The 14626-nt window shown below is 43.9% G+C and overlaps 1 protein-coding gene across 3 annotated transcripts in view; it reads right to left on the reverse strand.

Annotated features, from left to right (window-relative positions):
- PLEKHM3 (pleckstrin homology domain containing M3) overlaps positions 1-14626 on the reverse strand; it is a 143254-nt gene that overhangs the window by 117375 nt on the left and 11253 nt on the right. For 2 of the 3 annotated variants that reach the window (XM_019492253.2, XM_059727108.1), the window contains exon 2: positions 5739-6629. In XM_019492253.2, coding sequence (XP_019347798.1) covers positions 5739-6330 — 592 coding nt within the window. In that variant the 5' untranslated portion in view covers positions 6331-6629. Of the gene's footprint in view, positions 1-5738; positions 6630-10367; positions 10523-14626 lie in introns of those variants that run through there. The other variant, XM_019492254.2, reaches the window with a different exon arrangement.

Here is a 14626-nt window from a genome sequence, read left to right on the forward strand (position 1 = left end):
TAAGGGGATACTACCTCCGAAAGCATGTTTTTCAAATCCTTTTCCTTCCACTTTTATGAATAGCGAAGGGGAAATACACACACACACGACCAGATAAGCTCACAGTAGTACATACTTTACGAAGACAATGAAAAAATAAGTGGTATCTTGAGTGAGGCTTTCTTGTGTAACAAACTGAATAGCCTCAAAAGCACTAAAGGAACTTGCAAGCTCCTAGGAAGATTCCTCTTCAGAAAACAGATCCAATCAGGACCAAATGGAAATAGCTGAGACTAGTTCCAACCACTCTTATATATTTAATTTCTATTAAGGCTCCCAGAAAGGACTCTCACACTATGGATGGAAGCAGTAGACTTCCCCATTGCTATAACACCTCTTAGCCAAACCTAAAGTTAGTCTTTAGGGATCTTCAGTACTTATTTAGGGACTTCCATAAGATATATTTACCTGGGACTGGTATACATGACTGGGCCACACTCTTCTCTTTTCTTTTTCACAGAAGAGACCAGTCCATAGCAGCACAGAACTCCACAAAATATTTAGAACCCAATAAAGGACTCCAGTTACTTCATTAGCTTGGAAAGAAAGAAACAGAACAGCTATTGCTCTTTCAAGAGCTATATACTAGAACTAACAGGAAGAAACCGACCAGCTTAAGCTATTTTCATGCCGCAAAATAAGGTTTCTACTCTAAAAGAAAATATCATGCGTCTCAAAATATTTTTTGGAAAAGAGACTTTCAGAGTTATCCTTTCAATGATACGAACAAGCACAAAACTCTTTGCAAACGGTAATCTACTAGGACTACAACTAGATTCTGACAGAGTTACTTAAAGACACCAACTACCACAGGGCCAGAACATAGCAAGCAGAAATTTGGGGGACATGTAGCTTAGGAGTTCTAGTTAATGCAGTTCCCTTTCCTTGCCTTGCTCAATTCTTCTCTTTTACAACTTTTCTGCAACTATTACCTTCAGTATACAATAACTTTTGAGAGGCTGGAGCTTTTGACTACTTCACTGCGGTTGGTTTGTCATGTGACTTGTTTTGGTCCTCCACTGGGAAGTCTGGGAACAGAACAGCTATAAAAGCCAGGCCCTTGGCTCTGCATGTAGACTCTCAGTTAGGAGTGAGTGGGAATATTTCAGTGGTGAGTAGGCAGCTTTTTGGCATTAGGAGAATCTGTTAATTTTTAATGAATTGTTTGGCCTGGGACTCTCATGTGTCCATGACTTGTAAGTACCTTTTACCTAAAGGGAGGCCAAATTACTGGGGGGCGGTATGTACTGACAGACCTCATTAACCCATGGTGGGAAAACACTGCTCTTCTACTTTTAGCATTGTGTATCTTATTGACAGCAGCTCTACATGAGCCTTAGGCAGACAGGTCCACACTGATGCTGTAGAAAAGATGCCTCTAGTGCCCTGACTGGGAAAGAAGCAAAGCTAAGAACCTTACACTTGAAGGGAGGCAGCAAATACAGGAAAATCTAGCTAATTAGTCAAATCACTGGGATAACTTGTCACTAGGGTCTTATTTAGTTAGGGCATTGAATCTCTGCCAGAGTCCTAATTCATCACCTGTAAAGTATAATTACTTAATTGCAAATGTACACACAGACTTGATTACAATAGTTTGCTCCTAATAATTGGCTGACTTAAAAGGTACTGACCCTTGCCCTTTATAGCACCTATCAAGTCAGCTGATGCTCACAAAACACTAGATATCTTTCAGCTTTCTCTGGTTTAGTAAAACCTTGATAATCAATTATTCCATTTCAGAGCATTATCTTCTATTTTGGCAATAAGTGCATGTAAGCATGCAAAGCAAAAGTCTTTGACTGATTATTGTACTCCTGAATGAGTATGCAATTTGCATAGTGAGTGCCCTGAATTCTAGTAAGATATATGAAGCATTTATCTGTATAACAAGACAATGCTCAATTAGCAAGCCAGAGTGCACAAAATTTGCCCTCATTTTTGTAACACTTTTTCATTATAATTTTTTTTTTTTTTAAATCACTCTCTCCTGAATCATTTTATAGCATGCAGAATACATTTCACAAGCAACTAAAAGTTAAAAATGGTCTACTACTGCTAACTGGTAATTTGCAGCTTATTAGTTAATGTTACCAACTACCTGGCAGTGAAGAATTAACCAGATTTTACTGTATATGTGGCAAAGGTTTCTGGGTAAGAAGAAAAAAACAAAAAACAAAAAAAAAAAAAGCAAAACAATTCTAGTGAAATGTCCTCAAAAAGGATGTTTTCTTGACCTCTGTGCAAATCTATCTCTTGGCAGTCAGTAGGAAATAAAAGATAGGGCTTAAAATAAGAGAGAGGCTTTAAAAAGGAAGGAGAAACTCTCCATCAGAAGCTGCTATCTGGAGACCCCACTTTGGTATCTGTTATGGCCCACAGGCCTCCAAGAGAACTCTTGCTAGCTGTATGTGTTCTTCCTTGGCCCGCTCCTAGGCTGCATGGTTACAGAGCAAGAGGACTCCCTCTAATACCATACATTTTCAAATCAATGTCCAAGTATTTGTTAACCTGAACCTCTTCACTTGGAACTAAAACTAACGGAAAACCAGGGACTGAATGTTGTGACTAAGGGGGCACCAATAAAGATTTTCTTGGCCGATACCAATAGCTGATTTTAACCAGCCATATTGGCTGATGCCGATCCAATAACGGATATTAACTGCAGGCTGAGTCACGCTGGGGCGGGCCAGGCAGCTCAGCTCTGCCTTCCCCTCCGCACCCCACCCCACCCCACCCCAATCATGTCTGTGGCATTCGGCACCTTTTACAGTGCCTGCCCCAGCCTGCAGTCTGTGCCGTGCCAGCACCGGGGATATTGCAGCAGCTGTTCCACTCCTGTCCAGCCCACCAGTAAGGGGATGGGGGTGTATCCCCGGCTCCTGGGAGGAAACCTAAGCACCCAGGGGCCCCAACCAGAAAGCGTAATTATCAGAGAACATTATCAGCTACAACAGCCAAAAAAAGCCTATAGGCAATAATGTAAAATTCCCTTTTATCAGTGCCAATCCAATAGGCAACCAATATATCAGTGCACCTCTAGTTGTGACAAAAACTTATTTCTTTAATTTGGTAAGGCCTGGTCTAAACATAATATTATTTTACTTAGGGGTGAGAGGTTTTTCATTTTTTCATGTTTTAACCAATATAACTATACTGATAAAGCCAGATGCTGTGAGGCTGGTATAAAAGTGCCTCAGATACTAGTACAACTTGTCCTTTTTTATCCCTAAGGAAATAAGCTATGCAGATAAAATTGTATTTATTCTGGTAAGCATACCCACCTAAATGAAAGGGGGATGTAAAATTTAATGATATGGAAACAACTTGGGTTAAATCAGCCTTAGAAGGCCCTAGGGGGTACGTGTGGGCAAGCAGGGATGGAGTGCCGCCACACACCATGCTCTGCTGCCATGCAGGTGCCACCCACCCAGCCAGATGTGGGGGGCAGGGGAAGCTTGCACGAGGCTACTGCCACCACTCCGCATTGGGCTGCGGGCCACCACGCCCCCCACCACTCCATGTCCAGCTGCTAGGGGTACACTGATCCAAAAATGTTGAAACCCCCTGGTTTACAGCATATGGTGGAGAAATATGAGAAACCGTTTTGCCTCCTACTGTAAGGACCAGTTGTAGGCTTCCTTGGGCCCACACCAGTGCTCCCCCAGGTACCCAGAGTGTCTCTGTCATTGCCTCTGTCAGTGTCTCTCTCTGTCCATCTGTGTCACTCTCCATCTCACCCTGTACATTTACTTTGGCTTGGCTGCCCTGGCTCAACCTTGGCCTCGCCTGGACTCCCTCCTCCTGTCTGTCTGTTTCTGTCTCCCTCTGTCCATCTGCCAGGGTCAGCCATGCTGGTTCAACCTTGGCCTCACCCAGCCTCTCTCTTATCTGTCATCCTAAAAAGAGATGGTGGAAAGGGAAAAAAGGCAACTTAAAATGCCATCAGGACACATGCACTGCGCAGTAAACGCCAGACTCTGTCTGGCTGTTGTATGGGCACACGAAAACCTCCTCACTCCTGGTTTTAACTCATCTTTCAACAAGATGGAATTGGTCTCTGTACACAGGAGAACATAGGCAGATCTGTTCCAATGTTTCCATGGGTGCTCGGAGGCAGGGTGAAACAGGACCAGCAACCAATAGGAAACAGGATATAGTCCCTAAAGAGATGAAGTCATCAACATGTTCCCCCTCTGCGCTGAGACCCTGCTGAAGGCAGAATACCTCCTGGGACTTCCCAGAGGTAGACTGGCAGGGGGGCTCTGCCCCAACATGGAAAGATGCATCTTATGGGCTAGACCTTTATTTTGGTACTTAAAAAGGAGCTGCTCTCTCTTTGAATAATGTGGCCCTAAGGTATGTTTTTAACCCTATAAAATGCCAAGAGCCTGGCTATTATGGCCATTTGTCATCTTTCCATTCCTCTTTGTTTTTCTTTAAACCAGTTAAGTTGCATGTTTGTTTAGTTCAGTGATGCTTAACCTTTTCTGTTGATGGGCTGGATGTGACCTGTGGTCCTGATGTGGTGCTCAGAGTGGGCACGGCAGGTTTTTTTTTGTAACCATTTGGTTACAAAAAGGGAGTCAAGGGGCAGCCCAGCCTGACCTGGCCCTGTGGGGAGGAAGGGGGCGTAGCCTGGCCCCTACCCAGTGGCATGGAGAAGAGGTATGACCTGGCTCAGATCCAGCTGTGCTGGAGGCATGGGAGTTTGGCAGCAGGGGAGAATGGCCACTACTCCCCCACCACTACATTTTCCAACTCACAGGGAACCCTGTAGGCCAGATGCAATTGCTCCACAGACTGTAGTCGGCCTACTGGCTGGAGGCTGAGCACCCCTGGGTTAGATAGTCAGAGCTCTGTGGCAGGGACTGTGTTTTCCAGAACCACCCAACACACTTTTGGCACCTGTAAAATAAATAATAAAGGAGAAGACACCAACTTGGTGTTTCTGAAGACGACAGCAACATTTCTTCCAATGTTCTGCCTGAGAAAGGAAAAGGAAAATGTGCAGCTTGCTGAAATGTTATTTCACTTGTGGCTCGGTCAAAAGATCTGTGTCAATCTGATAACAAGCCTTCCTGTAGCCCATGCAAAGCTGGCAGAGATGTATTAATACTGACAAGCACAAATGTCCTTCTGGAGCTTTTGTTAAATGTTTGTTAATTGTGAACTGGGTAGCCATCGTTCTTAAGGAAACAGTACACAGTAGTTTAGAGCTAAAAATCAGGCTTTGCATGGGTGTCTCTACGAAGTTAAATGACTCAAATGTACCTTTAGATTTTTCTGTGAAAACTGCTTTTGTTTGCAAGCCCACCGAGAGAATGGCTAAGCCAATCCAGATTGTGCTAGTAGGGGTGAACCAGATAACAGTACAGATCAGAAACTGACCCCTCTGGTATAAATGAATCTGAGTGGTTTAGCTTTCCTTAACACAGCAAATGGAGGCAGGAGGGGAGGACACAAAAGAAAACACACATTTTAAAATCTGACGCTTGCTTCTTTCTTGGATTTAAAAAAAACTAGATCCTTAGATGGGGCCAGCTAACTAAGCTCCACTGAAGTCAATAGTTTTATACCTGTTTACACCAGCTGCATACCTGGCTCACAACTTTTAGCCTATCAGTCTCTCTTTCAGGAGAAGGTTGTTTAAATCAAAAACCCAACCTCAGTGAAACTCCCAACGTCTTGGCACATACCAGTGTTCCCTTGGATGTCCTCTCCCTTGTTTGAGAGGAAGGAGACTCTGGTGCAGTTGGTACCCTGACTCTGCTGCTGCAGAGTTGCATCTGTGAAGACAACTCCCCAGTCTATGTGGCTGATATCAGAGCGTGACCGGTTGTGCCCTGGCTTGAAAGTAGCGGCTTCCTCATTTTGCACCAGGATATCATTCACAGACCGGGGTCGGTCTCTCCTCCGCTGACAGATATTGAAAATGTTAAAACTGGAGGCCTCTCTCTGCTCCACCCAGGAGAGGTTGTCTGGGGCTGTGCCCCTTTGTAGTGTAAATGATTCTTTGGCAGGGAATGCTTTCGGAGCTTTGGTTTCCAAGAGGCCATTCTTGCAGCTTTCCCAAATAAGGCTGCTTTTTGCTAAAGAAGCAACATTTCTCAGATCTCTGCTGTCTTTGATCTGATTGAACACTTCATGCCCTACCAGCTCGGGGACCTCCTGCACCCCATACACTTCAGATGGCTGCACTATCTTTTCGAGCTTGGTATCAAAACTGTTGAAGAAATCTTCAGTCACCTCCAAGGCTGGGCTGATGTCATCCACTTCTAGTGCTTCCATTTCCTATGCTGCAGAAGACCTGAGTCTTCAGTGATGCACTAGGAAGATACCACGTGAATGTTCAGGCACAGAAGATAAAAGTGCTTCAGGAAAGTTCCTGGTACTGCTTTACCTTAGATTTGGGAGGCAAAACATGTGCTAACCAAAACTTTGCTGACAAAGATCCCCTGCAAAAAAGTCTGGCTTCAGACGGGCTGCTTAATTTCCCCAGGTTATGGTTCAGGGTTGTGTTGTTTATGCAGATGATGGGATTGTAGCTCAGCTGTTCAGTGAAGCTGGTTCATAGCAGTCAGGAACTCCTGTAAAGCAAAATGCTATTTTAATAAACCCTTTTTCAGGTGAAACTGTTTAGTCCCCTAACTCTTCCCACAGCTGAAGCCCTCTATGTTTCAGGCATCCGTGTTACTATGAAGCCTACAGGGCTTCTGTTGTTCACTGAGTCGAGATCCTAATTCAAGGAGTGATAATATGTAAGCTGTACAAAGCAGGGTGGGGCACCAGATAAGGGGGAGCCAAAGTGATAACATCTGTTAGCCAGGATAAGCTTTTGAGAGCTACAGTGAAAAGTGGTATTTATCAGCTTTCTGTGACATCGCCATCTATGAAATGCTTGGTGCAGGCTTCTCTAAGGAGATCAGGGAAGCTTAAAAAAAGCCTGGAATTGGTTTAGAGACTCTTCCCTCTCCCACCTGGAGTGACTCGCTCAGAGTCCTCTCCTAAAGGGTGCTTTATGCTCAGTCTGGTATGTTAAAGGGCTAATCTATCACCAGGGAGCATACCCTGATCTTACCAGGTTCAGTTGCTGTGTCATTTTGAATTGACACCCATTCATAATGTTTGTGTTGTGGAGGGGCGAGTGCATTTAAAACTAATCCAAATCATTAGGAAACCTGGGCAAATTCTTGCAACCACCTAAGAATGCCTGGGTAGTTCTACTAGTATAAGTATGGGCCTTGCAAATGCTGGAGGACACGCATGATGACTCATAAAACTGCCTACGCAGACCAACGCAGTGCCGTGGAGAGACACCTGTACTACCTCCAAACTAGCCTGGGTACCAGAAGCAGGACAGCAGCATTACTATAGTACCCCTGCCTGAACTACTTAGGTCTGCAGGGAAGGGTATACTAGCTCAGGCACAGTGCCATGTTGACAGCTATACTGCTCAGCTATCCCCAGGATCTCCGCATGTTGACATTCAGATATACCCTTAGTCCGCATTTTTTCCCTCCCCAAGCAAAATAGATCCTAGCATACACAAACGTTACATATTCTTTATTTTTTCTTTTAATCCTGCACTAGAGGCAGGTCCACATTGAAGAATAAATCTACAACTGCTACCACCAAGAAGAACTGCTACATTTAGCTTAACTGGTTGAGATTTTGCTTTTAACATATCAGGCCCCAGGATTACTATAAATTAAAACAAAAGCAAAAAACGTTTTAATCATTTTGTATAGTGGGGGCCAACCTTTTTGGCAGGTGTACTACAAATTAGCTCCGTACCTTCCACAACTGCCACTCTGGTCCCTTTCCTCTGGTAAGTCTGCTGCTTTGCTTTCTGCTCCTTTCTCTGTGCCCCTGACCAATCTCTTCCTCTGCTTTCTACTTCCTGTCCTGTGCTCCCTCCCGATCTCCTGATCTGCTTTCTGCTGCTGTGCTGCCTGTCTGTCCCCTCCACCATCTGCTGCAAGCCACACACAAAGGCTGCCTGTGCCACTTGTGGCTCTTGTGCCACAGATTGGCCACTTCTGATTTAGAACAAAGCCTTTACCTGTAAACTTTTTCCATTCCCCAACAACTTGTTGGCTTCCACTCCTACATCCCTTTACTATAGCAAATTACATTTTTTCCCTATAGTGTTCCACTTAAACATAATTAATTACCAGAAGATAAGAGCATAATTAACTGCATAATGATGTTCATCCCAATTTATCATCTTTTGCTTATGCTGAAACACAACCAGGTTATCTGTATATCTAAGTACATAAACCCCTTACATGCCTCACATCTTTCTGCCTCACTGTCTATTTTATAGCTTAACTGTACCTGGGTCATTGCATACAAATTCTGTCTACTTTGTAATTAATGGCACCCTTTAACTGACTGAGTCAGAAACTGTGATGATGCAGCAGCTCTCCAGGCTGATATTTACAAGCCTTGAAAATGACAGAAGCTAGTAAAATCTTTGTTTCTCTCCAATAGCAGCTCTAAAACTGTTGATTAGCCTTGAAAATGAAGGGAGCTAGTCAGTTCCGGGGCCCCTAATCCCACAGTGCTGTGTATTTAATAAGCACTGTTTATATTGAGTTTGGGTAAGTGCATACCCTGGGTAAATGGAGAGCTTCCCAAGGCTCTGTGTTTAAATGGAGTACACTCTAAAAAGAAGGGGTCTTCCATCAACTTTGAGAGCTAGACCTGTCTTGCAATTCACAGACGGTGGTCTTTCTAAAAGCTTTTCCAAGAGATGTACTTAAAAAAAAAATGCACATAACCATGGTCATTTCAAGCATTCATATAGGGTTTTGCCTTTCTAGCTATTTGTAATGGATCATCAAATCACTGTCTGTTTACAGCCCCTTGTGCCTTGATTTGTATTCAGCTCTATGTGTGCGCTTTGGAAAGCACATTTAGTTAGGCAAACTGATTTAAGTAAATGTGGGGCTAGAATCAAAACCATGGAGCTGAGCAAAATCAGTATTAACATGGTTTAGAATCAGAATGGGATGAGAGCAATGGCTCTGCAGTTAGCTAACTACACTAACTCTGAAAGCAGTGGAAAATAAAGACCTCTCTACTTACAGTCTGAGATGAGACAAAACCAGAATCCAACATCTAACCCACTTAGGATCTGCAAGGACTAATTCATGCCCATCCTGCCCCTTTCTCTCTTACAGGCCTGGGTCAGACACAAAATTGTAGAGAACCAGTTTTTCATTGTGGGCTCAACTGTAGCACAAGTCTGTTGGAAGTAGTTATCACTGGGGAAACTTCCATTATTTGGGACCAAAAAGTCTTCCCTGATCAACTGGTGAGATCTTGGTGCTGCTAAACTGAATCATTAAAATATGACCAAGGCTTGAACCAGACCCTATTTTAATCCTAATCCAACTCTGGACACCAACCCTGGGGCCCATCTTGACGTCTATCTGGCAATCCTGGTGTCCTCTGAAGTCAGAGAAGGCCTTTGCTATTGATTTCAATGAAGCCAGGATTTCACCCTAACATTTGCCACTAAAATGCAGCCATTTCTGATGACATATGTTAGTAAATAATACTCTGCCTCTCACGAACTATTAAAGCTGATGTCTTGAGGTAAAAACAGAGGCAACACATTTAATCCCTGGAAAGAGAAATGTAGAATAAGAAATAACATTAAGGGAATTTCATTTTAACCTCTTCAGCCAGGACAAACAAGAGAGCAGGAAGCCTTTGCATGGGGACCCTTCAGTCACCCTCCATTTATTGTCTTCCATGTAGTCAAATACCCCGCCAGCATTGCCTTTTGGGGTGATCTTTACACAAGTGCACTTAGCTTAGACAGAAACAGCCATAAAATAATAAGATGCCAAACAATAAAAGCTAAAGACCATCCCATAAGATGCCATTTCACTTGGGCTGGCAAAAAGTGCAACCCTGTTCCCTGCTGAAAGTTCAAGCAATCTAAACAGCCACAAATACAGAGATTCCTGGTTCCATCCAGGAAGAGCACACACCAACTGCAGCAGCTTCCTTAGCCTGACAAAGGGTTTTTGAACCCGAAAGCTTGCTTAATAACTATTCTCCAACTATTTGGGTTGGTCTAATAAAAGATATCAAATTCACCCGAGGAACCTTGTCTGCCTATATCCTGAGACCAACACGGCTACAACCTAAACCCCTACAAATACAGAGAGGCTTCTGACCTGTCACTGCAACGCTTAGAGGAACAAAAGAGGCCACAAAAAACAGGCTGACCTGGTTCTCCATTTTAAACAGGAATAAAATAGCAAGAAAACAAATAGAATACATATATAATCGAGGAATTATACACTTACACTCTGAAGGTTTATCATTGAATAGTGGAGGCCATATTTCACATGGCAGCAAACTTGTCCTGGTCTTGTAAAATGTCCAGTAACACACAATAGCCTGCGTTCTTACAAAACTGCATCTTCAAAATGACTTCATGTCCAGGAAGTGATGTTGAGTCACATGGTCAGCTGAGGATGCCATGCTCCTGCATCATACTGTGGCATTACAACATTGCCACCTTATGATACATTCTGTATTCCTGGACAAATAGTTATCAAAGGACATGTTAACAGTGGCGGTTGGGAAATCCCTGCTTTATATACAGATTAGGTGCTTTCTTTAAAGTAATGGGGGCCAACCTTTTTTGGCAGACACGTCACACTTTAAACCCTATACCCTTCCCAAGTTCCACTCCAATCCCCTTCCCCTGCCTGACCCACCACTCTTCCTTTTTGCCCCCTGCTGCTCTGCTTTCTGTCCTATCTGCCACTGCACTGCCTGCCCCCTACCCAGTGTGCAACATGCCCATGCCACTCATGGCATCTGTGCCACAAGTTAGCCTCTCACCTTTAAAGAATGGAACTTGCAGTGTAGTGTGCATAAATTATCATTAGGACTTGGATACTGTGAAAACTGTTTCTCTTTAAATATATCTTGAGTAGGCCTCTGATAAGGGCATGCTGCAAGGGTTATACACAGGCTTCTGCGGTGAACTTGTATCAAGTGAAAGTAGATTCTAGCACCATCTAATAGACTCGTGCCTTTGACAATGGGAAAGCAGTAGCATTTGTTCCTTTTGTCTGAATGATGAGTTTCCTTTTCAATCATTTTTAGGATAATTTATTTTATTACTAGAAATGGCTAAACTGTTGTGGCAGACATTTTTCACAGAAATTCAGCCTGGGGCAGACACTTGGCATGGAAAACTTCAGCTAAAATAGCCCAAATGTGTCAGTATCAAGCAACTGAAAATGGGGCCTTGTAAGGGGAACATGAAACAACCCTAACTGGCAGTCCTATTAGCCCCTGCGGTACTGGCAGTAGGAGCACTGTACTTAAGGTAAACTGTTGGCAAAACATCTTGAAACTGGACCTGGAATAGCTGAAAACAAGCAAGTGCTTCCCTCCATATGTCTAGAGATATTATATGCGCAGGTATAAGTGAGACAAGGTTCCTTGGGTGAATTTGATATCTTTTATTAGACCAACCCAAATGGTTGGAGAATAGTTATTAAGCAAGCTTTCGGGTTCAAAAACCCTTCGTCAGGCTAAGGACGCTGCAGCAGTTGGTGTGTGCTCTTCCTGGATGGAATGAAAAGTAAAGAAGCCAGGGGCTGGGCTGGGCTGGGGAGTCAGTTGCCAGGCAGATTGTAATGTATCAAAAATCCAATGTCTGTGCTTAGTCCCTGATCTCTAGTATCCAGCAGGTTGATGAAATGGAGCTCATAGGCTGGTCTCTGGGATGTGTTGTGTAAATTTCCCTTGAGGATCAGGACTGAGAGATTGGAGAGAGAGTGGCCCTCCTGTGAGAAATGTGCCCCCACTGGTAATTGGGTGTTTCTGTCTTTGATGGATTTCCGGTGTGCGTTCATTCTGGTGCGCAGTCGTTGTCTGGTCTCTCCTACATATCTTCCACCAGGGCATTTGGTGCATTGGATGAGGTATACTACATTCCTGGAGGTGCAGCTGTAAGATCCTGGGATGCTGATGGCTCTGTTGTGGGGTGTAGTAATAGTGGAGGTGGTGGAGATGTGGGGGCAGGTTTTGCATTTCTTGTCATGGCACGGTCTGGATCCTTTTGGTGTGTCCTGGGGTTGAGGAAGTTTGCTTCTGGTGATGAGGTTGGCGAGGTTCGGTGCTTGTCTGAAGGCTAGGATGGGTGGCTCTGGGAAGATCTTTTTAAGAATAGGGTCTTTTTCTAACATGGGTTGCAATTTTTTGAGGATTTTCCGTACAGGTTCAAGGGATGGGTGATAGGTCATAACCAGCGGTGTGCGATTTGTGGGTGTTTTTCTTCTGTACTGCAGCAGTTCTTCACGTGGTATCCAGGTGGCTCTTTCAAACGTGCGATCTACCTCTCTGGAGGAGTGTCCTTGCTGGGTGAAAGCCTTTTTAAGATTGGTGAGGTGGCAATCCCGGGTTTTCTCTTCAGTACAGATGCGGTGGTATCTGAGGGCTTGGCTGTATATCACAGCTTTTTTGGTGTGTTTCGGGTGGTTGCTGGTTCTGTGCAGATATGTATGTTGGTCTGTGGGTTTCTTGTATACTGTGGTCTGTGTTTTACCCTTCTGGATACTGATCCTTGTGTCTAAAAAGGGGATGTTGGTGTTGGAGTATTCTAAAGAAAGTCGGATGGAGGGATGGTGACTGTTGAATTTCTGGTGGAACTCAATTAGAGATTCCAGGTTCTCACTCCAAATGATGAAGATGTCATCGATATATCGTAAGTACAGCAAGGGTTTGATGGTGCAGTTCTTGAGGAAGTCTTCTTCCAGGTGGCTCATAAAAAGGTTGGCATACTGTGGGGCCATTTTAGTGCCCATAGCTGTTCCCATCATCTGGAGGAAGTGTTGATTATTAAAAGTGAAATTGTTGTGTGTGAGGATGAAGTGTATAAGCTCAGTGATATCTTTGGGTCTGTATTCTGGGTTGTAATCTTGTTCCTGTAGATATGTAAGGCAGGCATGGATGCCATCCTGGTGTGGGATGTTGGTGTATAGGCTGGTAACGTCCATGGTGGCTAGGAGTGTGTTGCTGGGAAGGTGGTCTATGTTTTTAAGTTTCTGTAGCAAGTCTGTGGTGTCTTGCTCTGTGGGTGACAAGCAGTTTTAGGATGACTATGGCTCCTCCTTTATCTGCTGGTTTTATTACTATTTGGTGGTTGGATCTTAGAAATTCTATGGCCTTTTTCTCTGGTAGAGAGAGGTTGTAGTAGTGGCATGTGTTGCTGATTATTTCATTGTTCATTCTTTCCCTGAAGTAGTCAATGTAGTGGTCCAACCACCAAATAGTAATAAAACCAGCAGATAAAGGAGGAGCCATAGTCATCCTAAACCGTGAGGATTACATAAAGGAAGCCAACAGACAGCTCTCTGACACCACCTACTACAAAGAACTACAAGGAGATCCTACTCCCCTTTTCACCAAAAAACTCAACAATACCATCAAATCATTTCCACCAAGATTACAAGAAAAACTACAGACCTTGATCCCCCCGCTACCTAACCCAGGGACTTTTTACATGCTCCCTAAAATCCACAAACAAGGGAACCCTGGCAGACTTATCATATCCAACCATGGGACCCTAACTGAGGAAATATCAGGTTTTGTTGAATCCATCCTAAAACCGCTTGTCACCCACAGAGCAAGTTTTGTCCAAGACACCACAGACTTGCTACAGAAACTTAAAAACATAGACCACCTTCCCAGCAACACACTCCTAGCCACCATGGACGTTACCAGCCTATACACCAACATCCCACACCAGGATGGCATCCGTGCCTGCCTTACATATCTACAGGAACAAGATTACAACCCAGAATACAGACCCAAAGATATCACTGAGCTTATACACTTCATCCTCACACACAACAATTTCACTTTTAATAATCAACACTTCCTCCAGACGATGGGAACAGCTATGGGCACTAAAATGGCCCCACAGTATGCCAACCTTTTTATGAGCCACCTGGAAGAAGACTTCCTCAAGAACTGCACCATCAAACCCTTGCTGTACTTATGATATATCGATGACATCTTCATCATTTGGAGTGAGAACCTGGAATCTCTAATTGAGTTCCACCAGAAATTCAACAGTCACCATCCCTCCATCCGACTTTCTTTAGAATACTCCAACACCAACATCCCCTTTTTAGACACAAGGATCAGTATCCAGAAGGGTAAAACACAGACCACAGTATACAAGAAACCCACAGACCAACATACATATCTGCACAGAACCAGCAATCACCCGAAACACACCAAAAAAGCTGTGATATACAGCCAAGCCCTCAGATACCACCGCATCTGTACTGAAGAGAAAACCCGGGATTGCCACCTCACCAATCTTAAAAAGGCTTTCACCCAGCAAGGACACTCCTCCAGAGAGGTAGATCGCACGTTTGAAAGAGCCACCTGGATACCACGTGAAGAACTGCTGCAGTACAGAAGAAAAACACCCACAAATCGCACACCGCTGGTTATGACCTATCACCCATCCCTTGAACCTGTACGGAAAATCCTCAAAAAATTGCAACCCATGTTAGAAAAAGACCCTATTCTT

The sequence above is a fragment of the Alligator mississippiensis genome, chromosome 4, assembly GCF_030867095.1.
Source record: "Alligator mississippiensis isolate rAllMis1 chromosome 4, rAllMis1, whole genome shotgun sequence".
Classification (NCBI taxonomy): Eukaryota; Metazoa; Chordata; order Crocodylia; family Alligatoridae; genus Alligator; species Alligator mississippiensis.